Source organism: Styela clava, chromosome 14 (genome assembly GCF_964204865.1).
Source record: "Styela clava chromosome 14, kaStyClav1.hap1.2, whole genome shotgun sequence".
NCBI lineage: Eukaryota > Metazoa > Chordata > Ascidiacea > Stolidobranchia > Styelidae > Styela > Styela clava.
This window is the reverse complement of record NC_135263.1, coordinates 3,539,909-3,557,739: the sequence shown is the minus strand read 5'-3', so window position 1 is coordinate 3,557,739 and position 17,831 is coordinate 3,539,909. Positions and strand designations below refer to the sequence as shown.

Here is a 17,831-nt window from a genome sequence, read left to right as displayed (position 1 = left end):
ACAGCACTTGGGGAGCAGAAAACTCGAAGAGAAGTACAGTATATCGTCGTACATAAGCTGAGTTTAAAACTCAAAAAAAAGTTGCCAAACTGCCGAAGCATGGCAAGTTCTCACGATAAGAACGTGCACGCACACACACGTGGAGCAGCTTTGGTACGCTATGACTGCGATAACAGTCTGGCATGAATAAAAGTTATAACGAGCAATCTTTCTAATCTGGTACACATACTACGTTCCAGTGTCTGCCATCTTGGTTCACATACTTCGGGAGTACCATTTTTTGTGCAAAAAAAAGTGGGCCGCGAAAGAAAAAAGGGTGGAAAACCACTGTTCTAGTCTTGCCTACCTTTAGTTATTTCATTGCTCATCATGACAGGAGAACCATGGGATGACGTTCCTGTTCTATTCCTTGTTGATGTTGAACTAGATTGTGAAGGACTGGACTCGGCAAGGACAGATCGACTTTGCACTGTCTGGAAAATGGATTGAAAATGTTGATTATTTATAATAGGAGGCGGTTTAATAGCCAAACTTTATCTTGTGGTAGCCTCTAGTTTTTTCGATATACCGATATCAGGCATAAAAAGGGAGAGCTTCATTGCACCAGTCGTGTTTTTGAAGAGTTTGATACAAACAACAGCTGGCAGAACATAGTCAATTAAACAACATGATCGGTAGAAACTTTCAGGTTAAAATCATTATAAAATATATTAATCCATACATAAATTTACACAAATCATGTTTGAGAAGACTTATGCGAAAAAAAAGCCAACCCCGATGAAATAAGCAAAGCTGCCCAATAAACTCCCCCCCCCCCAAAAAAAAAAAAATCAGGCCAAAAATTTGGCAAAATAAAAGCAACTCAATAGCCTGGAAATATGGTAAGTCCAGAGGAGATTAAAGTCAATAAAATGGCTTGATCATGTAGAATATTTCTTTGCAATATCTACAAGAAATATTATATTATGAGACTAATGAAAATGTATTTTGAAATTTTCGAAGATAAATATACCTATCCGAGAAGACAATATAGCAAAAAAAATACAATAAAAAAAAATGTTACTCCACCTCACCTTTGGTATAAAGTTCATTATTTCGTCTTCAAATTTGCTCAATAAAATTGCGAGATTTACGCTGTGAGATAACCTGGAAGTAAAAAAAATTAACTCAGATTACAGTTTAGAAAAAATCTGTCTATTTAACCACCATGTGATGATAGGAGCCCAGGCTCGGCGATGTGGCTCATTGTGCTAAGCGTTAGGAATACGCTCGCCACCGCACCTCTAATTACTCTGCATGGGTTTGCAGGATCGAATCCCATGCGTGATCATTATGTGCGAGAGGATTGCTGGACTCCTCGCCGTCGTAGGGTGGTTCACGTAACCGCTGGTCGGTTATGGCTTCCTCCACCATCAAGTCCATGCTTCCTTGCGTAGGCAATTTTTCGAGGGACGTGAAGCTGATTAAAATTAAAAATATTGGTTTGATTTGATCCTTCTTGCCTTAATTTGGATATTTACGTTTCTCACTGTTTATATTCCTTTATTACATCCACATATCCACATTGTGTTTTGGAATAAAACATACTTTCCGCCTAACTATCTGTCATTTTAACTTATTGTTAGCTAGTTATTTTTTAGGTTAAGCGCGAGACTTGACGAATTCTAAAAGTTTGAGTTCCACTGTTCTATAGCAAAAATTAAATCAAATATGAATCAAACGTTGGACTAATGAAAACTTGGGTATCCTATTTAATTCTTGATAAAATTCACAATATGCCGTAATTTAATCAATACCTATCTATCTTCCCGTATTGCTATATTATTGATCTTTTTAACAAGGATATAACTGACTTTAACCTGTTCTGAGCGAATGGGTGCATTAGCGCAATTTCAGACGCTGTGTGTAAACCATGAGGTCTGGAATGTTTGTTATGGTCTTGTTTGGAAGAATAGCTCATTTCCTACCCAGCAATATAAGAATGAACGTTATATGACATTTGGAAGTAATAAAATATCGCTTACATTTCACGAGTGTACTTCCCGCTGCGATAGAAAAACGTCGCACAGCAAGAAAATAATTCAATAAACCTTGGCGTTGCGCGCTAACCAATAACAAAAGCTAGTATGATAAGGTCTTATTTTGAAGGTCCTTTTATATGCTACATAACATAGGAGAGTGGACATCTCACAACGTCAGGAAGGTATAAAAATATCGAGTCGTTTGATCGCAGCTGCCTCACCGAAAAAAAGTTAGTTCACATAGGCGTTTTATCTCGCAAATTCTCCTTGTCTCACGATTATAAGCTTTTATGATTCATAATAAATGTTTTATTATGACGCACAAAAGCTTTCAACGCGATAAAGCACAAACAAACAACCGATCGATCTATCAAGCCTAGCCTGGCCTGATTCGATGTGGTGACTTCTCAAACGGAAAATTTCCAAAACGCTTCAACGACACGAGCTAACGAAAAGCGTTTAGTATCATATGAAAGAGAAAACCAATGTGCAGTCAACTGTATAGTCACATTTGCGCTTTTCAATAGCTATACACGTCCAACAGATGATAGAATGAGAGAGTGTAAATATTTTTGTTATTTTTTGACGTTACGAGAGACCTCTTGAAAGAGGTGTTTTAGTTTACGGTCCTCCAGTGACATCTAGCGTATAGTACTCTAAAAGACCTTTCCAATGGTATATAATTATTGTATATTGGGTAAATTTTGGGGGTCGTATGACATTAATAAAAATGTATTCAAAATTGGGCTCGATTGGGCGTCTGAATTAGGTTAACACCATTATAGAAAATGTAACCAACCTTTCTAAGGCAGTTACCCCCTCTGTTCTTATAACCATGATTCTTTCTTTGAGAGCTTCACTGGTACCAACCTCCGGGTGGCGCTCTTTCAAGATTTCTATTATGTTTGCTTGTTGAAGAAAAGCAACCTATTATAGAAAAAACACATGAAAAATTGAAAAGTATTTTTGATTGAGTGGTTAATACAATAAGTCCAAAATAACTCTTGAACTAAGTTAAGAGCAAGCATTGTTTGATAATAAATGAGCAAATATGCACTGTAGAATAACCACAATCAAGATTAATTAGGGCAGGGGTGTCCTAACAGGCGACAGAAAATATACGATAGTAATTGTGAAATATTATAAAATAGTAAAATAAAAAACATTCTCGACATATTATAGGTACTTCTAGTCGGCGCTGATTGATATTCTATTATTTTGACTGTAATTTATTGCCGCGACGACCACGATTAAACACAAAATAAAATATTTCAAAAATGCTTTAAATTAAAACGTAGGACGGCGGCGCTCGAATGCATGGGCGATATTCCTTATTCTTTTAAACACGAAAAGCAATATTCGAATGTCTTGCACGATATCAATATTAAATTGAAATTGCACATCCCGGCCTATAGTTTTCTAATTGAACACCGAGATTACTAGCGATGGTGCACAATGAATCTGAACCAATTAATGCATCTGGATACCAAACATCAATTTCATATTGTGTGATATATCTCTTTTTCAATCTGAAATAATGTGTACTATGAATAATGCTTAAAAACCATTGTTTGAACCCGTCTGCCCTATACATAGCACACTTAATTAAGGTAATAATTACTAAGTATCGGTATTGGAATATCGGCAATATCTGCATTTTTGTAATATCGGTATCAGCATTTTTAGTTGGTATCGGATCGGTATCGACGACAAAAGTGGTATCGGTACATCTCTAATTTGATATGGCTCTTGTCAACACTCATATTTTTCCCCATTAAGCTTAAAATCCTGGTTCTACAGCTTATATTCAAAAAAACTCTTACATAGGTAAAAATATATAATGATTTTTTCACTTTTCGATGCGTTTAATCTTTTACTGTTTTGCCCGCACTATGCAGAATAGACACAACAGGAATTGTCCACTTGTCCAGAGTCTTGCTAAGAGCAATTAATATAAAATCAAGAAAGCTATGCTCAAATATATGGACACAAAGTCCAAAGCGCCGTAGTACAGGTATACAATTCCACACGATAGACTACCGGTACCAGCCGTCACGATGTCATAAAAATGTGGAAGTCAGCAACACAGTATCATAAAACATGTTCCCTAGTTAAAAATTATACAGTGCATTTCAGGTGAAATATCAGATCTCTTTTCGTGTCCGATAAGAAGAAAATTTCTAACAAGAATAACAACAACATAATACCAAAACGATCCAAAAGCCCACTTAGTGTTCAATAAAAAATGCTATGCTGCGTGGCCACAATGTGATTGAATGTTGCCTTGTGCTTTCTTCAGAGAAAACATGATAACTTACCACTTTCTCATTATATGCTGTAGGCAGGTCATGGTCTGGAGCAGGTGCAGGAGGTCTGGAAATAAAATATAACCACTGTGAGTATTTTTATACGAGTTTACTCAGAGCAAGGCCGTTGGTACTTATGAATTACATGGGACCTTGAAGAAGTGTTTGCTTATTGGACAAAAAGGAACATATGGATTATTTTGCTATACTCTTGATTTCAGCACAAACGTTTTTGGAAAAAATCGCCTTTTCTCCGCAACTAAAGGATCAATCTATTCCAGAGAACTTAAAAATGGAGGAAGTCGCTTGAAGGCTGTTACTCTTTTCTTTTTTTCGAATTTTGTTCCCAAAAGGACTCGATACTTTATCCAAAACTTTGATATTTCTTATAATTTATAGTTACTCTTCTATCAGAAACCCTTCCACTTTTAAATGAGATGTCAAGAAAGTAATTTAAGCAAACTTTCAACCCCTTATTGAGTTGCTAGGCCGCAACAAGGCAAAGTCTGAAGGGCAAACAATAAAAACAACCAAAGCACCGAAAGTAGGCGTTGCATGATCGCCGGTTTAACGAATGTTTCTCTTCCTTTGACCCCATAAAAATTCTTACTGTGTAATGGTCCAGAACCTTGATGTAGAACCTATGTAAAATTCTTACCCGGCAGTTGCATTGATCGTGTCCAATCTTCTTGACCTGTCAGTCAAAGTTCTCTCAGGTCTCGGAGGAACGATCGGTTGTTGGTTTGCTAATGGTGATTGGACAGGCGCACGAGTCAAATCGTCCTAAACAAAAATGGCATTTAGAATATTAAGAACTAGTGCTTTGCTAGGGCATTATCAAGTATTTTTGCATGCGGATCACTTGGACGAAGATCCTGGATAAATTATGTTCGACCACCAAGGTATCACTGTACATTTAATAATATGTAATCAACTGCGCTGGCGGAACCATAGTAGCAGCAGAAATCGCATTCAGAAATTTCGATGCAATAGTTTCTGAACGGGTCGCCGTGATTGCGCATTTGCTAAACTAGCCCATAATGAGGTTTTCTGTCGCATAATAGTTAAACCATAGCAACTACAAGAATATAAAATGTCTTGTGGCTATATTAATTCAATTGTGTTCAACGTAACTCGCGTTTGCGACTACTCTGGACCCCAACGGCTTCCCTGGCACATCACTGGGCGAGACTGTGGAATTTGGGAAACCATGATTGCAAACCACTGGTGAATGGCTTGATATAGGGCTGTAACATGAGATAATAAGTCAGCCTACCTCATTGCTACTCCTCACTGTTGCATTTTCATCTTGACGTTGTGGAGTTGTTGATGAGTTAGTCTCGTGTTCTATCAGAGGTAGCCTGAGAATTTCAAATGAAAAAAAAAATTTCATATTTACTTATATAGAGAGGAAAGGTGATAAAATGCATCTTTATGGTATCAGCGGCTCAGTTTAAGTCCAGAGCAGAGGTTCTAATTTTTTTTTTCGGTGTTATGGAGCCTGTGGAGAGATTGACTATTATCCATGGAGCCCCATAAATTTCACAATTGACAAACATATTGAAAAAGGGATCTCTCTTCATCCCATTTTATGATTTCCCCCCCAAAAAAATTCTGTATCATACATAGTCATTTTACATAGCTAGAATTCTAGGAATAATTTTTAGACCCTTAAAACTCTAGAAAACTCGTTAACTTGGCAATAAACTCCGGCCTGTGGGCCAAATCCGGCCCATTGGGTGATTCAATATGGCCCACCTGATGCCACCTTAAATTTCAGCTTCAAACAAATTCTGCATGCACTAATTAGTTGTTGTTAGTAAATCCTGTATGATGCAGTAGGCTTGTTAATTATGATCGTAGTCTGTGTAAAATTGTATTTTAGGTTGTCACAGATTTACATGTTATGGGGACGTACCGTTCATAAAAGATGATTTTTTTACTTACCCTATTCATGGCCCACCAGTCTTGGTAGGCAAAATTTTTGGCCCGTGGTCCAGAAAACATGCCCACCCCTGATCTAGAACCTTATTATTTGAAAACAAGAGCTATGCTCAAATATATGGACACGTAGCGCCACCCAGTGGCAATAATTTTGATGACGTCATAGCGGAAAAAAAAAGTAATAGCCTTCTGGAGAAAAATTTTATCTTTAACCACTGAAAATATCAAAGCAATTGGTCTAGTATTCGAAGAGAAAAGCGATTTTTCAAAAATAGAGACGGAGACAAATAACAATAACAACAAAATTTTGAAACGATCGTTATGGCCACTAAACGTGTCCAACAAGAATGAAACAGCTTACCTTGGGTCTATAAAGGTTGTTACTTTTAAATTATGATCGATAAAAAATGTTTTTCCCGAAGAATCTTTCTTAGTTTCCCAACCCCTTGGTAACTCCATGCTCGGATCAGCGAAACTGAAAAAGAATTAGTGAACATCAATGTTATGGTTTGAGGGGTATTAATTACACCAATGATTTAGTCCAGCGCGACGTAAATGCACAGGATACATGTCAAAGGAAGCAGAAAGATGTTACCAATCCATGACAATGTGGCTGAGGCTGGTTTTAATCTATTGTTATTCACTGTTTGAGTTGCATTAGTTACTTTTGTGCATACTGAATTATAGCAGTAAAAGCCTCTAATTTTGCGAGCAAACATCGTGTGTTGCTAAGCAAGATAAAAATGAGAGATTAGGAGATAGAGACGACAGTAACACATAGTACACATCTGAATTGTAAAAACTAAACTACAAATGTTAAAATTTAAACACAAAATTGATTCTTACCAGTTGATTAACTTGACGAGATCTTTATTATGTTGATATTGTAGAAAATTATTTTTATCCCGAGTTATTTTTGTGATCATATATTTTAGTATGGTGCTTTCCTGATACAGGTTGAATGCCTCCTGCGGAAAAGCAAAACAAAAAAAAGTTTAGAACCGGGGTGTGCAACCTTCAATACAGGAAGGCCGTGGGCCGCACTTTCTAGTGTTCTAGTAGTCGTAGGCACAAAATTTTTGGTAATCGATCTTATGAAAAGGGTTGTTCGCTTGGCACGAGCTAGCTGTTAGGGTATTGTGACATCATAGACATAGGTGATAAATTGGACTCGGGTACAGGCTTTGCAACGCAAAAGGAATTACTTGCATGCATCAGATTAAAATAGGTTGAAAACTTGTATAAAACAATATCTTTCTGTAAAACAATAGTTTCGCATGTCCCATTGATTCAATTTAATGTTTGATTGTTGTATTCAGATTCCCTAGAGTAAGGAGTATCATTTTGAAGTCAGAATTTCATATTGCTAATGGGGCGAACCTATACGACACTACAATCTCTTACTGACAATAAACAGAAGCAATACGATACCTAGCGTCATTCAGGTTTAAGAGATATTGTTAAAAAAGTTCTGTCTTACATATACACTTTTCAATAGCCAACTGGCATTTCAGTGATTGGCTGTAACTCAAAAGTGATTCTGGTTCTAAGTGAGTGAGTGCCACAGCTTACCTTGAGCGAACTTTTTCAAAAACACAGGTTTTTAAAAGAGGTGGCTTGATTCTCCCCAACAATGAAAAACAATATATAGGTCCAATAATAGGCGCTCCAGAAGTGTGTGTACCAATATGAAGGTGACTAATTTTTTTTGCCTACTTTACATTAAGTTGTGTAAAGAGACTGAAACCTATGGGCAGGGGGTATATTCACTTGGCTAACACAGACAGTCCCCGAACTCATAATAGAACTAAAATGGGGAAAATCGGAATAAAGTTATGGCATAACTCTAACCTGGTACACATACTTCGGGGGTACCCAAAAAAGTGTAGGTTCTTTACACTTACCTCAGTTGAACTCAACAAATTGATGAATCCAGGATGAGACAGGAAACGACATGCCGGTGTTGATAGTGCTGTTTGCTGAAAGATTGAAATATAAACTTCAGTGAATTTTGCCGTAGCTGGCGCATCATGCTAAGCCTGAATTGACCAAACTACGGCCCGCGAGCAAAATTAGCTCGTTGGGTAATCTGACACGCCTGATGCTGCCACAACCAAACTAAAAGCGGATTCCAATGTTTTAGCTAAAAAATCAATCAAGCAATTGTTGGGATTGTGATTAAATGTGGTCTTGACACGATGCTTATTGTTTTCCCTATTTGTAACACTGTGACTATTGGTAACAAAATGTGACTTTTACGTCACACTTACATGGCCCGCCAGTCTACGTGAACAACATTTTTGGTCCCCAAAGTCCAAAAACCTTGTCCAACCCTGTGCTAAGCATTAAAAAAAACGCTTGCTACCCCACCTTTGAATACTCTGTGGAAGTTCACAAAGTCAAATTCCTTGAAGACAATTTTGAGCGAGAGAATTGCTGAACCAGGGTGGTCCAAGGTTGTCGGCTCCGCGGGCCCCAATTTTTGTTTTTGCATTGTTCGCGGGCCACAATAGTGCCAAGAATAGGTAAACAGTGCAATACAAAACAAACACTTTTATTGTGCGAACACATAGTTATCAGACATAGCCATCCCAGGCTAATAGCATCCGCATTCGATTTTTAGTTTTCTATGATGCCTATATTGTTAGCATATATTCCTGACCAAAAAGATAGAAAGCCAGATAACAATTTCGACTGCCAAGCACATCATTCAACTTCGCTAGTTGCCTCAGCTAGCCATAACACTAGTCAATTCAGTGACATAAGTGATGTAACAATATGTCAAAAGATTTTTCTTAATAATTTTATTACGAAACAACACGAAATGCAATTTTTGGATTACTCCCCGAATGGAACGCGGGCAACAGATAATGAAGCGGCGGGCCACATGTGGCCCGCGGGCCTGTATTTGGACCACCCTGTGCTAGACTCTTCGCCTTACCACTGGTAGGTTATGACTTTCTCCGCCATCAAACTTGTGGATTTAAAACAAAGAACTGGCTAACTACTTCCATTTCTGACGTGGACAATAAGCTAAATCTTGTTTTTTCTGATGAAGTTACTGTTAACTGTATTTTTTTTTGTATTTCTGGCAACTAGCAATTTCACGGATGGTTGAGCATGACCTGTGATGTCATCAGTTACAGATGACTGATCATGACCAACCAGCTGTGAAGGTGAAGTAGCCAAGTTCTCTCTGTGCTTCAGGGATTAATACTGTAGGTGTGTCTTGGAGTTACTTTGTTTATATTCATGGGCATTTACTATTTATACTTTTATAGCCTACTGAGTTAACAGTTGGACAATAATTCTGAAAACATCAGACAAATGCCAGTACCTATCAAAGACTACCAACCTGCTCTTGTGTGACTTCAGCCGTCGTTTCTGTTCTAGAATCGACAGTGTCATCTTTAGGTCCTGTGTCAATCAATGCAGAGGCAGCGGTGGTTCCTAAATGAAGGAAAAATGTTTGATCAGTTTCCTCTTGATCAGGAACTCAAACTTTCAAACTTTTTAAGCCACTTTTTTTAAATTTGTCACACGCCGCAACATAAAAACGAGAATATCTGTTGGAAACCGAAGACTTATCGATCGATAGTTAGGGGATCCCCCAAAACAGAAACTGCAGTTTCGATTCATCCGCTCTTGTAACTTGCGCACTGCGCATCGCACACACACACTTGGCGGGTCTCAAAATTCTCTCGCTTTACAAAAATCTAGATCACTATATCAATAATTGATTGATAACTCGCTAATTATACGACATAATTCACCCAAAATCAATAGGATTCTGGTCCGAGATAAGATGAATGCACATGCAAAATCTGGAGCAGATTCAATCTTGCTTCGTGAGATATCGCGTGCATCTAACAGACAAACATACAGACATACAAATACCTATCAACATACTTACCGATTAAAATCGATAAGTAATAACTAGCCAACAATAAGCTGAAGATAACATATGTTTTATTCAAAAAACATGTTGAAAATACGTGGATGGAACATAAATATTCAAAATATGGCGGGCAAAATCAAATATAACAAATATTTTTATTTTTTAGTAGCTTCATGACCCTCGAAAATTGTCCATGCGACCCACCGTTTGGGAACTCCTGCTCTAGATAGTTCTACCATAATAACTAATACGATTTCTGAAAGAAGAAAGCTGATATAGTATCTTCCATAGTTAGCAATCTATGTTTTCTATACTTAAGCTCAATGTTCCAGCCCTGAGAGATGGAGAGACCTATGACTGACTAGCAGTTACATTATTAACCTTGCAATGTTAAGAAGTCTAGAAATCCCCTCCATTTTAGAATAGTTTCATAAGTCTATGTTTGGCATGGAAATAGCTTGCCCCGATCAGCACAAAATATTCACCATGTAATCACGATTTTATCACAGACTCCTAAAACTCAGTACGGCGCGGACCCAACAGACAATTAGAGCTCACAAGGATGTATGACGATGTAAAATCATTGACAACATAGGAAACGAGAATATCGGTCAGAGAATGAAGACTTATCGATCGAAAGTTAGGGGATCCCCGAAACAGCGCTCTTATTCCATAGTGACACCTTGTGTCCCATCACTAATTAATTATTAACTCGCTAATTATACAACGTAATTCGCCCAAAATCAATAGGCTTCTGGTCCGAGATATGATGAATGCACATGCAAAATCTGGAGCAGATTCAATCTCGCTTTCGTAAGATATCCCGTGCATCTAACAGACAAACAGACAGACAAACAAACAAACAAACAGACAATTACCTATCAACATACTTACCGATTAAAATCGATAAGTAATAAAAGTTTTAGTTCAACCCAGCGATATTTGTTATTGAAACACAACTATGGACCTTATTTTGGGGGTGCTAGTAAATTTTCGGGGCTCCCGAAGTTTGCGAACCAAGATGGCGGACATCGGAATGTAATATGTGTACTAGGTTAGGGTTAGGCCATAATTTTGGGTATAAATACTACGGGAGGCTTTTGGCTAGTCTTCGAACTGATAATAGGACTAAAATAAGGAAAATTGGAAAAAAATTATGGCCTAACCCTAACCTGTTACCCATTCTACGTTCCGATGTCCGCCATCTTGGTTGGCATACTTCGGGAGCACCAAATTTTCACCCAGCGACAATTTTTTATGCTGAATATTCCATACAGACAAATATTAAAATTTCCTGCTAGCGTATTATGTCGGCATTGTTGCGCAAGCGCGTTTATTGTCTACAAAGTCGCGACCCCCAGTTTGGGAACCCCTGCTCTAAATTACGATTGGAAATACCTTCTTCCTCATCTTCTGCTACAGCTGTTGGTATCGGGGAGTGAATTCCTCGACTTGTTGCTTCAGTAGCTGCTCGTTGTGCGGTCGGCCCCTCCTCGGTTTCCTCCTCCTCAGGGGCTTCCCCAATTACTCTACTTTGTCGTTTCATTGCTCGCTTTATGCTTTGATACCTGCGAGGAGAAAAAATTCATAATTTTTCGTAAAAGTGAAGATAAAAAAATACCTTATGTTAACTGTATCTTTATTATATTTTCCCAGATGGCTGAGCATGACCTGTGATGTCATCAGTCACAGATGACTGATCATGACCAACCAGCTGTGAAGGTGAAGTAGCCATGTGCTCTTCTTGTGGTTCATTCCTGATGATTGGAAACTCAAGATGGGATTTACAGGACAGGATCTACCTATTGTGTCAGGGGGAAGCTAATAAGACAGCTCAACGATATGGCGAACCACGACCTTTTGTCTAGTTACCACCCATTTCAGGTATGGGACTAGTTATTTGTTTCAGATGCATGGACTTGATGGTGGAGGAAGTCATGCAAAACAACATGCTGACCACAAGGTCAGTTGTCCACAAATACATGATTCGAAAAATTAAATGGAAAGGTAAAACTTTTCTATTCTGAATTATCCCTTTAAAATGCCTCTTGAAAAAATCGAACAACTCTTATATAAAGTGAACAATTTCTGCGACAAAGTGAACATTCTTTAGGACTATTGCGATTCCAATCAATTACTTCTTGTGGGAGATTTTAATATTGTTTTGGAGAATATTGAGTCCTTAGTAATTGAGATAAAGTGAACATTATCTATTGTGAAGTGAACACAACTTAGCAAAAATTGAAAGAAGCAATAGCCCCTAGGAAGTCGAAAAAAAAATGAAAACAGAACAAAAAACTACCTTTTCATTGCAGATTCATAATTCCTGTCTCCTTCCACTGAATTCTGACGCCTAAAAAAAGCCGTGGAACTTGCAAATGAAGGAACTCTGGACACGACATTGGAAGCTCCCAATCGTAAAAGCTCACTCTCTCCTGACGCTGATGGGGTGGGTGAAAGCTGAACAAATGATCCAAATAAGATCAGATTAAGACTCGAAGAACAGTAGATAACCTTCACAATACTAAATCGCATTTCAGTTGGGGATGAATAAATGTGTGAGAGGATTGCTGACCCTTGCAGTTACAGGGTAATTCATTTAAGCACTTGCTAAGCAGTAATTAGGTATATACAGACATAAATAAAGTAACTTTTTATTACCGTGTTTTCTCGAAATCACGCCTATATCGCGAATAGGCAGATTCCCTAAAAACGGACTCAAAACAACAATTTTATAAAAAAACGCACATAAGCCGGTCCTACGAATCGTTACACGCCAGACGCCTCGAGAAAAACGTAGAAAGAAAACAAAATTACTGTAACGTTTCTCACGTTTATCACGGGCCGTAGGTGGATTATTACCCGTAACTCTTATTTGTTAATTTATGTTAATAAAGTCTATATTGCTTTTCAATGCGTCGTGATTGTGTCTGGAGTTTAAAATAGAGTTCCAGAATCAGCATAAAACAATTTACTTTGATCACCACAACGGCGATTAATTTCGTTCCTTGTCCGTTTCAAGGAAAGAAATAACGCTGTATTAACACATTCTTATAAATCGCTACGAATCTTAACACGCCAGACGTCTTAAGAGGGGTGCAGAAAGAAAACAAAATTGCTGTAACACAAATATTTCTCACGTTTATCATTTCTGTTTGTTAGCGACGGCCGTAGATTCTTACTCGTAACTCTTACTTATAAATCCATGTAAATAAAGTCTATATTGCTTTTCATGCGTCGTGATTTGTATTAATGGAAGGGATTGTTGTCGAGAGTTTAAGAGAGTCCCTGAGTCAGCATAAAACAATTTCCTTTAATCGTCCACAGCGCAGTTAATTTCGATAAGAGTCCTTATTACCGCCCCTTAATCGTAATATCGTAAAGGTGATTAAAAGTCGCGCGCCGTTAATTGCCTCTATGACGATAGCGCACCAAATAATAATGTTTTCACCACGAAACAACTGGCCGCAAATCGACACTGTTGCTGATATGTAAAAGAAACACAAACGAAAACAAACCAATCACAGACTGTACAAGCCATCAGCTGTATGATATGTATGATATGTGTGATATGTATGATATGTGTGTGTGTGCGTGCACGCTTTTTATCGTGAGAACTTGGTATGGTTTGAAGCTTTTGGAATTACCGGCAAGTGAGCATAATATCATCTCATTGCGTGATCAAATTCTGATGCGCTAATGAGCCGATTTTTTGGTGCAATCTGAGTTATGCGCGAATAAGACGGTCCCTTAGTTTGGCAACTTTTTTTTTTGAGTTTTAAACTCAGCCTATTCGCGAGCATATACGGTACTTACAGTTGGATGGTTCCATTGTGTTGTTCTGTTTTGATGGTCAACATAGAATATTCTTCCATGCCTGTCTCTGCAAGCTTCCCAGTCTAAAAAAAATCAAAACTAAAACTAAAAGTTGAAATTGCATATTGTGACTATAAATGTTTTTCAAATACTGGCAACAATGTTGACTCTTTATAGCATGGTGTGCAACCTGTGGCCCCGTGGGTGAAATACGGCCCACAAGAAAAAATTGTGCGACCCATGGGGAGGTGGCAATTTTGATGGTATGCGACCCACGAAACGAGTCTTTAATTTAGTTTAATTTGGTTCTTGCGAGTAATTCTAATTACTTTCTGTTGCGAAGCCTATCCTGGATCCAATTTATTATCTATGATGTTCCTATGATGTTACAATACCCTAACAATTAACAATGTGCGAAGCGAACAATGCATGCCATAAGATCAACACGCTTAACTCTTTTTTGTCTGCAACTACCAGAAAGCCTATGTTTAATAAAGGTGCGGCCACGGTTTCACCCAGTTATTTGTATCTGGCCCTTCTGTGTTAAAGGTTGCACACCGCTGCTTCATAGCAACAGACGTTTCATCTCTATAAACTTATTTTTGTCTCCGTTTATGCCTAGTCTGTTGAATGGGAAAGCGTGCCAGCAGGTTCTGGTATTGATTGCCGATATATTCCTGGTTCGAACATAATCTTGGGATAATACCAAGGGCATAGCCAGGGGGTTGGAGGTTCGGAAACCCCCTTTTGTAATGTAGAACACGCAAATTTTTTTTAGCTTGAAACGCTTTTAGACCCTTTAGATCAGGGGCCAAGTCCACCCGCGTAACGATTTAAAATGGCCCGCCGAGCCTAAGTGGAATTATTAAACACATTTTGTTTCTACCTTTTTGCAATCTAGAAACCTCCAATTGTTGTGTCCTTATCACAGTTTAAGCTCGTGTTTATTATAGCATTTCGATTACCGTATATAAGTATTTCAATTATACGTAGGCTACTGGTGTCAGAATTACATAGACAGTAATTTGGTTGTCAGCCATGTAAGAAAGGTTCAAAGACTCGTATTTCTGTATTGAAAAGAATCAAACATCAGCGATTAGTCCACTTTGCCAACGAACTATTCCAGTTCTGTGGCAATACGACATAAAGCGCCATTATGAGTCAAAAAACATGTTTCTTCCGGTCCGCGAACATCCTTCCAATTCTAATTTTGGCCCAAGGCCAATAAAGTTTGGTAACCCCTGCTTTAGATTCTTAAAGTCCACTAACTCATACAGTCTAACTTCTTAGCAATTAGAAATTTCTGAAATTTCCACCCTCTGAAATCTTATATAATACTTCATCTGTTTACTTAGAAGAAAGCTCCAGACAAGACGCAACAGATATATATATGAAGCTATAATATTTTTGAAAAACTCTTTTTGTTGGGGCATTGCCTTCTCAATGTATTTATTACGCCCTGAGTGCGGCGGCGGACATGGGATTTGACATATACACATCCTTCGCAAGATGCTAGTGAAAATCGTGAAAATTCAACACTAAACCTCAGACAAACAATCGCAAGGTACTCACTCCTGCAGTGTGTGTACCAGGTTAGGGTTAGACCATAATTTTATTCTGATTTTCCTTATTTTAGTTCTATAACGAGTTCGAGGACTGTCTGTGTTAGTCAAGTAAATTTACCCCTGCCCATGGGTTTCAGTCCCTTTACTCAACTTGATGAAAAGTGGGCGAACAAAAGTAGTTACCTCCATATTGGTACACACACTTCTGGAGCGCCCAACCACAAAATCAACAATGAAATTATAAAAATAAATGAAACATACTAAATGAACTTACGTGGTGGTAATCCCTCTTGTGAAGGCTTCTCATTCTCAGGGGTGATGTCAGTTCTGAAATTTAACAAAAATACTCAATAGTATAGAAAAATGTGAATTGTCTCACGTTATTGGAATCGGATTAGTAACTTTTAATACTATGAGATGCCACCCCCTCCCCTCTTGTTGCTGCAAACTCTGTTTCACCCTGTTTGTTTAATCCTAACGGGATCTTTAGCTAGTGTTTTGTGCAAGACGCCATTGTACAATTTGAGTAGTTTATAACAAGGGCATAAATGAAAACATTACGGATGAAGTTTAGGAGGACAAGTAAATCTCAGAAAATACAAAACATAATTTTTTAGGTGCTCCCGAAGTAATCATACCCAGATGGTGCAGAACCTGAACATAGTATTTGTTCCAGGTTATGGTTGTTCAGGTTGTGTGTCATCTTGGTACGAATAATCCCGGAGTGCCTTTTTCTAAACTTGAAAGACTCTAACTGCTCAAAATCTCGTTACCTGCTCATAATTCTATGTCTTGATGCCCTAAATCTTGCATCAAAGGCTGACGATACGTTTGGCAGTTTCACTCCTTCTGATGTGGAAGCCAAGATTTGACCAGCTGGTAGAGAGATGCGATTGGATTGTCCTACGTTTTGAAAGAAAAAATATTAATTAGGAGTCAGAATAAAGATCTAAATAGTTTGGCAAAATGAATAAATAATGAGGGATTATATTCATTTTAGATAAATTTATGTCGGGTTGATATAATACATACCGAATATCACTAGGTAGAATTTATAAACGAGTTCCAAATAGTCCCTTTACAATTTCAATTATAAAGTCAGTTCTCAATAAATCTTAACCAGGTTTGTTGTTTTTTAATCAGTAATTGTTAAAGTATTTATACTTCATTTAATACATCTGCGAAGGCCAAAACAACATATGGTATCGATAAATTCTTAAAATGATTTTAAGACTTTATGGACAAACACCCTATATTTTTTTCAGAAAAATCAGAATCTTTGAAAAATCTCTATTTTGAAGTTTGTTGAAATAGACGGTAGATTATTGATTAAAGTTATTGATAAAAGCCATCTTGAACAGTAAAATTATGGCTTTCAAAACCTAGGGACCACCGGAACAAACTGGGATTCTAGTTCAGAGAAAAGTTATGCAAAGGCATTGATAATTTCATTCAAGAGCATTTGCTCAAAGTCCCTCAGAGGTGAATAGGATAGGATAGGATTTACATATTTATCCCGGGGGAGAGAAACTCATGACAACTAAAATTTCAAAAGCTACCAAAATGTTTAGAACTACATGCCAGTAAATGTCAATTGAAGTAAGGCTTGTAACATTTAAAAATACAGAATTTGAAACAGCCATCATACCTGAAAACTTGCGAGCAATAGCACTGCTTCCAACCATAGTTAGAGGAGAGGATGCACGACGTTTTACTGTTACCAAATTAGTTTGTTGAGTAGATATATTCAATCCTTCTGTTGGCCTCTGGATTATGTAAAAAGAAGTTGAGAGTTAGGTGCTAGGGATGTAAAAACCAAATTGAATCTTCAAAAAGTAGGCAAGATGGCCTAATGCAGCGATTCCCAACCGGGGGCCATGATGCTAGGTGCAAAACTGAATTTACTGGCCATTTTATAAGAAAACTTCCGTTCTTCCTAGTTTCATTGCTTGACAAGGTTTATTTTAGTTTTTTTCAATTTGTTAAGCATAGACCTGACCTAATGGGATTCGGAATCCACCAATAAAAATAACCCTATAAATACACTGTAACGACAAACAGAAGGGCCATGAATGCTAAAAGCCTCCAAAAGAGGGACACAAGCATCAAAAGGGTTGGGAACCACTGGTCTACTGGTTAGCATGTTGAACATGACTAAGTAGCGTCGGAGGATAAAGAACTTAGATTCAAATGTCATGCCAACAACCAAACACGTGTAATAAATTGGGTAGGCAATTAAGAAATTGGAAGATTCTAGAATCATAGCTCGTCAAAAATTAGT

General features: G+C 37.8%; 1 protein-coding gene across 1 annotated transcript in view; it reads right to left on the bottom strand.

Moving 5' to 3' along the window:
* Positions 1-17,831, bottom strand: part of LOC120340475 (E3 ubiquitin-protein ligase HECW2-like) — a 55,351-nt gene that overhangs the window by 9,240 nt on the left and 28,280 nt on the right. The window contains exons 16-31 of the mRNA XM_078119715.1: positions 17,199-17,316; positions 16,324-16,453; positions 15,825-15,877; positions 13,986-14,068; positions 12,472-12,629; positions 11,568-11,737; positions 9,627-9,721; positions 8,176-8,250; positions 7,118-7,239; positions 6,633-6,746; positions 5,604-5,688; positions 4,986-5,110; positions 4,340-4,394; positions 2,821-2,948; positions 1,074-1,146; positions 347-473 (exon numbers count right to left, since the gene is read on the bottom strand). Of these exons, the coding sequence (XP_077975841.1) occupies positions 347-473; positions 1,074-1,146; positions 2,821-2,948; positions 4,340-4,394; positions 4,986-5,110; positions 5,604-5,688; positions 6,633-6,746; positions 7,118-7,239; positions 8,176-8,250; positions 9,627-9,721; positions 11,568-11,737; positions 12,472-12,629; positions 13,986-14,068; positions 15,825-15,877; positions 16,324-16,453; positions 17,199-17,316 (1,711 nt within the window). The remainder of the gene's footprint in view (positions 1-346; positions 474-1,073; positions 1,147-2,820; positions 2,949-4,339; positions 4,395-4,985; positions 5,111-5,603; positions 5,689-6,632; positions 6,747-7,117; positions 7,240-8,175; positions 8,251-9,626; positions 9,722-11,567; positions 11,738-12,471; positions 12,630-13,985; positions 14,069-15,824; positions 15,878-16,323; positions 16,454-17,198; positions 17,317-17,831) is intronic.